At 44.3% G+C, this 8,340-nt stretch overlaps 1 protein-coding gene across 1 annotated transcript in view; it reads right to left on the minus strand.

Moving 5' to 3' along the window:
- TMEM52B (transmembrane protein 52B) overlaps positions 1-4,777 on the minus strand; it is a 69,008-nt gene extending 64,231 nt beyond the window's left edge. Inside the window, exons 1-3 of the mRNA XM_039320443.1 lie at positions 4,773-4,777; positions 4,530-4,568; positions 429-595 (exon numbers count right to left, since the gene is read on the minus strand). Of these exons, the coding sequence (XP_039176377.1) occupies positions 429-595; positions 4,530-4,568; positions 4,773-4,777 (211 nt within the window). The remainder of the gene's footprint in view (positions 1-428; positions 596-4,529; positions 4,569-4,772) is intronic.
- Between the last annotated feature and the right edge of the window lie 3,563 nt (positions 4,778-8,340).

Below are 8,340 nucleotides of genomic sequence, written 5' to 3' on the forward strand. Positions count from 1 at the left end.
TGTACCCCGACAATAGTCTGTTTGCTAAAGATTGAAAATGTTATTGGGGGGTAACCCCAATGTTGATCCCAACCCCCTCCCAACCATAATCCTGATCCCAACCCATCTTAATCCCTATCCCGATCCTATTCCATTCCCAACCCTATAAAACTCAATAAAATCTTTTTTAAAAAGAAAGGGTTTTGTTTTTAGTCATACTCATTAAAAAAATAGATGTTTTATAACTTGTCATGCCAATGGCAGTCATTATCTAAATTGCCAGCCCCAGGAAACATTTAACTGAAAATACTCGTGACATCACTCAGGATTTCGAAGGTGCCCACTTGTCTCAAAAATTTGGGAAGTCCTGTATACTATTTGTGCAAGACTTTTCTGAGTGGCATATTTTTTTTCAACCTTCAGGATGACTAAATTGTCATTTCACTCACAGGTGATGGTGCTTTGAAGGGTGCTGTCATGATCAAAAGCTATAACTGTAACCTCATACGGCTGAGGACTAGAATCTTCTCCTGGATGGCAATTAAGGCAGTAGCATCTCACACAAACAGAAACAATGGCACAGAGAAGGAGGAGCCCACCAATGGCAACCACAAGCCTAGAAGTGAAGAACAAGAAGAATCAGAACTCTTGCCATTTGTTCATATAATGGAAAAACCTAACAAACTATTGTTATAAAACTGGAAATGCACCAAGTTCTCTAACAGACAAAATTTTCTAGATGTTCTAATTTCTACAGAAGGCCTACAGCTAACTAATGTTCTAATTTCTAGAGAAGGCCTACAACTAACTCCAGAACTGAATCAAATGGATATCACTACTAACCAATTCAGTTACATTAATTACATTCCATTTCTTTCTTTCTTTCTCTATTAGACTACACACTGATAAAAAATATTCTTGGCATACAAATAACTTAATTAAAGTTGATCATAAGAGCAAATTGACCCACTAAACAAACAGATTGTTCCTTCACCACCTCCTTCTTAGAGATATTTGGCAAAAGAAAGACAATCTTATAATGAAGGTAAGAATCAAGGGGTCAATAAAAAAATATACCTGTTTAGAGAAGTGTGCTCTTTCCTCCACTTGTGCTTTCCGGGTGCTCAGCTTCACATTTCCCTGCATCTCTGAAATACTAATCACATTAACCACTTTCCTGACCTGCAGTTCTTTTCCCTAACTTAGTTCAGTAACCTGTTTCTAAGGCTCTGTCCTCCAATCCACCAAGCATTACCTCTTCTCTTTAGTTGAAAGCTTGAAAACAATGTACTATACAGGTAGTCTTTACAACCATTCATTTAATGACTATGATGGAGCTGAAAAAATGACTTATGGCTAGCTATCACACACAACTGTTGCAGCATTTCTGTGCTCATACAATTAACATTTGGGTGGTTGACAACCACCATGTATCATGTGATCGCCATTTGTAACCTTTCTGAGGTTTTTGGCAATGTCAATGGGAGAAGCCAAATTCACTTAATAACCATAGGATTTGCTTAATGAACATAGCAAAAAAAGATATAACATCAGGCACAACTTAATGACCATGTTGAGTAAACTCTGAAAGGAGAAAGGAAGGAAGGAAAGGAGGAAAATTGCCTAAACAAATATACATATGCAGATCATACATTCATTGCCTATCCTCTCTAATCTATTTGTAATCTAATCTATATGTACACCTATAATTTATATCTATATTTAATTGTACCTCTGACTTAATTACAACAATCCTTGGTTGTATAAACAGGCATAGAATCAAAATCATGTGAAGTATTAGTATCGCTTTATAAAGCCTTAGAAAGGCCACACCTGGAATACTGAATCCAGTTTTAGTCACCACATTACAAAAAAGATGTTGAGACTTTGGAAAAAGTGCAAAGAGCAACTAAGATGATTTAAAGACTGGAAATTAAAACATATGAAGAACGGTTGCAGGATTTGGGATGGCCAGTCTAGAGAAAAGAAGGACTAGGGAGGATATGATAGCAGCATTCCAGTATTTGAGGGGCTTTCAGGTCCCTGTCGGAACTCTACCATCCTGAGTGGAGGGAAACTATTACTTGATAATTGAAGTATTTGCTGCTTTCACTTTGATGTATCTGTGTGGGAAATAGGGAGGGGGGAATGGCCTATCAGGGCCATCTGGATAGACTCTTTTCCAGCCAGTTTCAGCCTGTTACCAAGGTCACTGTGCTGAGAAGACAACTTCTTGGCTTGGAGTTCTCATAATATCTTCACACCAGAGGATTGGCTTCCCTGGAATCACTTTCTCTCACTAAAAGTTCATTTTGAAATAATGCCTGTTTCAAGAGTCATGCTTTCCTGAGAAGATAGCTGAGGCAGGATCTTACATTAGATGGAATCTGCAAAGTGCTCAACCTGGAGAAGCACCTGTCCTACCGTGGGGACCATTTATCTGGTCTATGACTAGGACCTCCATGTTTTCTTTAAGCTCGGTCCTTCTCTATGGTGAGAAATATATGTGGGGTCCTTGGTGCTCTCTGGACTTGCTTGATTTTTTGCAGATGTTTCATTACTCAAACTAGGTAACATAATTAGTGCTAGAATTCCCATTTGCATACTGTCTGAAGTGTTTGATGCCCATATGTAGTACAAATAAAGGAGAATATTTGTAGCTCAGGGTTGAAATGAGGGATCCTTGGTGCTCTCTGAGCTTGCTTGTTTTCTTGAAGACATTTCATTACTCAAACTAGGTAACATTATCAGTGCATCTGTAAAATATGTTCATATGTTCATATTAGTAAAGTTGGAAGGGACCTTGGAGGTCATCTAGTCCAACCCCCTGCTCGGGCAGGAAACCCTACACCATTTCGGACAAGTGGCTGTCCAGTCTCTTCTTAAAAACTTCCAGTGTTGGAGCATTTACTGCTTCTGGAGGCAGGCTGTTCCACTGATTAATTGTTCTCACTGTCAGGAAGTTTCTCCTTAGTTCTAGGTTGCTTCTCTCCTTGATTAGTTTCCACCCGTTGGTTCTTGTCCTGCCTTCAGGTGCTTTGGAAAATAGCTTAATTCCCTCTTCTTTATGGCAGCCCCTGAGATATTGGAATACTGCTATCATGTCCCCCCTTGTCCTTCTCTTCGTTAAACTAGACATACCCAATTCTAGCAACCGTTCCTTATATGTTTTAGCCTCCAGTCCCCTAATCATCTTTGTTGCTCTTCTCTGTACTCTTTCTAGAGTCTCAGCATCTTTTTTGCATCGTGGTGACCAAAACTGGATGCAGTATTCCAAGTGTGGCCTTACCAAGGCATTGAAGAGTGGTATTAATACTTCACGTGATTTTGATTCTATCCCTCTGTTAATGCTTATTTATGGATAAATATTTCAAGATCCCAAACAGATAGATTCACCCTAAAATAAATCCTGAGACACCTGTCTCAAACAGAAAACAAATTGCAAGGATGTCATTCTCTCCCCCCATACAGATTTAATTTTATAAAATTCTCTCTTCAAGAGAGTTTGCAAAGGGCTGCTACCTTCTGTTTTATTCTCATTGTCCCTGCCTCTCTATACTAAAGAAATGACTCATTTCCTTAAGTATTCTCTCATGCATATGTGGAATCAGGTTAGAAGCGTAAAAATAGCTTCTCCAATTCCAGATCCAGAAAGAAAGCCAATGTATCTTTTTTGAAGTTTGGCAAAAAAAAAAAAAAAAAGACAGAATACTCATAATATTCTTTGTATTGGATCTATTATAGAAAAATATTGTTAACTTTATAAATGAACTAGGAAAATATACAAAATTTGGCTTCTGAAATTCTTTATCTCTTAATAAGTTTCATCTGATTCATATGACTGGGAAGAGGGAAGGGTCTAAGAATAACAGCATAACAGGGTTTAATTATAAGACTTTGGAGGTCTTATAATCTTATAGCCCAACCTCCTGTCTGAAGAGAAGACCCTATGCCATTCTGGACAAATGGTTGTCCAAACTCTTCTTGAAAACCTCCAGTGATGGAGCACCCACAATTTATGGATGCAAGCCATTCCATTGATTAATTATTCTCTCTGTCATGAAATTTCTCAGTTTTAGATTGGATCTTACTTTTATCTTCTTATCCTGCCCTCTGATGCTTTAGAGCAGGGGTGTGAAACTGCCAGCCCATGGGCCGGTTGCATTATACGGAGGCCTCACCCACCCCAGCTCTGGCAATGCAAAAAAAGTCACGATACATCGCGACATGTCATGTGACATGGTGAGTTTGACACCGTGCTTTAGAGAATAAGTTGACCTCATCTTCTCTGTGACAGCTCCTCAAATACTGGAAGACAGGTATCATGTCACCCCTAATCCTTTTTTTTCGGCTATAGATATCCAGTTCCCTTGACTATTTATATGTGTGGAGAAGTAATCTTAGTATTCTCTTGTTTGTTGTACTAGTTTATGTTTGAGTTACTATTTGTATTGTTTCTATTACCATATTTTATATTTCAAAAGTAAAAAAGTTCAATCAACAAATTCAAAACATCATGAATCACACAGAATCTTTTCCATTATCCTTACCAGATGTACCAGAGATGGACCCAGTTTGTGTTGGAACAGCTTTGAAAGTAAAAAGAGTTTAAGAAAATATTAATCTCATAGAAATAGAGGGTTAATTTTTATATTATCACAATTAGAAGTTTATTATTTAAATGATTGCTCTTGTCTTAATAACCCAGATACACCAAAAGATTCCACTGAAAGCATTTTGTATTTGAGGGAATCTGTGAGATTTAAATGTTACATATTGTGTTGTTTATTTACTTCATGCTATCTGACTACACTTGTCAGTAAATTAACAACAATCAAGATCCCCAATGATCTTGATTATATAACTCCATCTCTTTTGAAACCAGTTAATTATCCAATGTTCTCTGTAAATAGAACTTTTTAATAGGATTTCATGAGGTCATAAGCAAATTTAAAGAGAACAACACAAGACTCGTAATGGAACTCAAGGACAATAAAAAAAGTTTCTTCCAACATATTAACAAGAAAAAAGTCAAGGAAACTGTAGGCCTACTAAAGAGAGAAAATGGTAAGGAAATTACAACAACAGGGAGAAAGCAGAGCTGCTTCTCATACTTTGCATCAGTCTTCACACAAAAAGAAACCATAGCCCAACACACCAAAAAAACCACTGCAAAAGCCAGACTAGAAACAAAAATCAAAATAAGTAAGAAAATGGTAGAATGCCTATCCCAGTGGTGGCGAACCTATGGCATGTGTGCCAGAGGTGGCACTCAAAGCCGTCTCTGTGGGCATGCATGCCGCTGCCAGCAGCTCACACAGGTCCATTAGGCTGCCACTGCCGCCCGGAGCAGCAGCCCTGCCCAGCACAAAGGAAGTGAAGCAGCCAACTAGCAAGCTTGAGTAGAGGTAGTAGAGCATGCCCACACCCAGCAAGCCAAAGGCCACCCCAAGTTTATTTTATTTATTTATTTATTTAATTTATTTATATGCCGCCCAATCCCAAAGGACTCAGGGCGGCGTAGAAAATTAAAACAATCATCGAAAATAAAACAATAAAATAATTCAATCATACCGCAAGTCCGATCATGTCCCGCCCCCCCCCCCCGGGACATCAGCCCCAGGCCTGCTGGAACAGGAGAGTTTTAATGGCTTTCTTAAAGGCCGGCAGGGTGGGAGTTGTTCGAACCTCGGGGGGAAGTTGATTCCACCAGGTCGGAGCCACCACAGAAAAGGCCCATCCCCCAGGGCCCACCAGCTGACATTGTCTGGCCGACGGGACCTGAAGGAGGCCCAATCTATGGGACCTTACCGGTCTCTGGGAACTGTGCGGCAGTATGCGGTCCTGTAACTAACCTGGCCCTATGCCATGAAGGCTTTAAAGGTGATAACCAACACCTTGAATTGCGTCCGGAGACCCACAGGAAGCCAGTGCAGCTCGCGGAGGATAGGTGACACGTGGGCGTACCTTGGCGCGCCCACAATCGCTCTCGCAGCTGCATTCTGAACCAACTGCAGCCTCCGAACGCTCTTCAAGGGTAGCCCCATGTAGAGCGCATTACAGTAATCCAGTCTTGAGGTGATGAGAGCATGAGTGACTGTGAGTAAAGCCTCTCGGTCCAGATAAGGCCGCAACTGGTGCACCAGGCAAACCTGGGCAAAGGTCCCCCTGGCCACAGCCGATAGATGTTGTTCCAAATTTAGCTGTGAGTCCAGGAGGACACGCAAGTTGCATGCCTGCACTGAGGGAGGTAAATTTGCCCCCCCCAGGACTAATGATGGACCATCCAGTTGACCTTTGGGAGGCAAGACCCAGAGCCACTCGGTCTTGTCAGGGTTGAGTCTAAGCCTGTTCACCCCCATCCAGACCCTCACATCTTCCAGGCACCGGCACATCACATCGACTGCTTCACTGAAAGGACACGGGGTAGAGATATATAATTGGGTATCATCCGCGTACTGATGATACCTCACCCCGTGTCGCCGAATGATCTCACCCAGCAGTTTCATGTAGATGTTAAAAAGGAGGGGGGACAGGACCAAGCCCTGAGGCACCCCATGATCGAGGCGCCTAGGGGTCGATCTCTGTCCGCCCGCCAGCACCGACTGCGACCTGTCAGAGAGGTAGGAGGAGAACCACCGCAATACGGTGCCACCCACCCCCACCTCTCTGAGACGACGCAGAAGGATACCATGGTCGATGGTATCGAAAGCCGCTAAGAGGTCAAGAAGCACCAGGATAGAGGAGTGACCCCTATCCCGGGCTCGCCAGAGGTCATCGGTCAGTGCGACCAAAGCAGTCTCAGTGCTGTAGCCGGGCCTGAAACCAGATTGAAAAGGGTCCAGATAATTAGTTTCATCCAAGGATCGCAAGAGTTGGGACGCCACCACCTTCTCTACAACCTTCCCCACAAAGGGGAGGTTGGAGACAGGATGAAAGTTCTTCAAAACAGCTGGGTCCAGGGAAGGCTTCTTGAGGAGGGGCCTCACCACCAGTTGCGGGAAAGACCCCTCCATCAAGGAGGCATTGATTATTGCCTGGAGCCAGCCTTGTGTCACCTCCCTACTGGCAGAAACCAGCCAGGAGGGGCACGGATCCAATAAACAGGTGGCGGCATTCATTGCCCTCACGGCCTTGTCCACTTCATCAGGGGTCACAGGCTCAAACTCGCTCCAGATAACATGACTAAGACCAGCCCCCGGCAACTCGGCTGGCACTGCCCAGTTGGAGTCCAGGTCTCTCTGAATCTGAGCGATTTTGTCCGAGAGAAACTGAACAAACTCCTCAGCTCTCCCCTGCAAGGGTTCCTCCGCCTCCTCCACTTTAAGAAGGGAGCGGGTCACCTTAAACAGGGCGGCCGGGCGAGATTCTGTGGACGCAGTAAGTGCGGAAAAGTGAACACGCTTTGCCGCCCTTATAGCCACTAAATAAGTCCTAAGATAGGCTCTTAATAGTGATCGATCAGATTCAGAGTTACTGGCCCTCCAACGTCGCTCTAGACGTCTCTTGTGGCGCTTCAACTCCTGGAGCTCCTCAGTAAACCAAGGCGCCCTCCGGGGACCACCACCACAGAGAGGTCGCAAAGGCGCAATTTGATCCAGGACCCTGGACGCCGCCTCATTCCAGGCCGCAACCAGGGACCCGGACGAGTTGTGGACAAGGGAGTCAGGTATTCCCCAAGCTCCTCCTGGAACCGATCTGGGTCCATTAGGCGCCTGGGGCAGAACCACCTAGTCGGCTCCCTCTCCCTGCAATGGGGGAGAGATGCTCTGAAGTCCAGCCTCAATAGGAAATGATCTGTCCATGACAAGGGTGAGATCTCTATTCCCCCTAATTCCAGATCATGTCTCCATTGCCCCGAGAGAAACACAAGGTCGAGTGTGTGACCACCCCTATGAGTCGGATCCTGGATTACCTGGGTCAGGTCCATGGTTGCCACGGAAGCCATGAACTCCTGTGCCGCCTCTGAGCAATCGCCGAGTGATGGTAGGTTAAAGTCCCCCAGTACCATAAGTCTGGGGAACTCCACCACCAACTCGGCTACTGACTCCAGCAACGCAGGCAGGGCTGATGCAACGCAGCTGGGAGGTAGGTACGTCAGCAGCAAGCCCAACTGAACCCGTGAACCCAACTTCAATAGGAGGGACTCACACCCAACAACCTCCGGGGCAGGAATCCCATGAGGACTCAAGGACTTCCGAGCGATAACTGCCACTCCCCCACCCCTGCCCTGATGTTGAGGCTGATGAAGCACCACAAACCCGTCCGGGCACATCTCCGAGAGGGAGACACCCCCCTCAGGGCCCAGCCAGGTTTCGGTTATACATGCCAGGTCCGCCCCGCTGTCCAATATTAAATCAC

Source organism: Crotalus tigris, unplaced genomic scaffold, assembly GCF_016545835.1.
Source record: "Crotalus tigris isolate CLP2741 ecotype Arizona unplaced genomic scaffold, ASM1654583v1 scf7180000023637.1517150, whole genome shotgun sequence".
Classification (NCBI taxonomy): domain Eukaryota; kingdom Metazoa; phylum Chordata; class Lepidosauria; order Squamata; family Viperidae; genus Crotalus; species Crotalus tigris.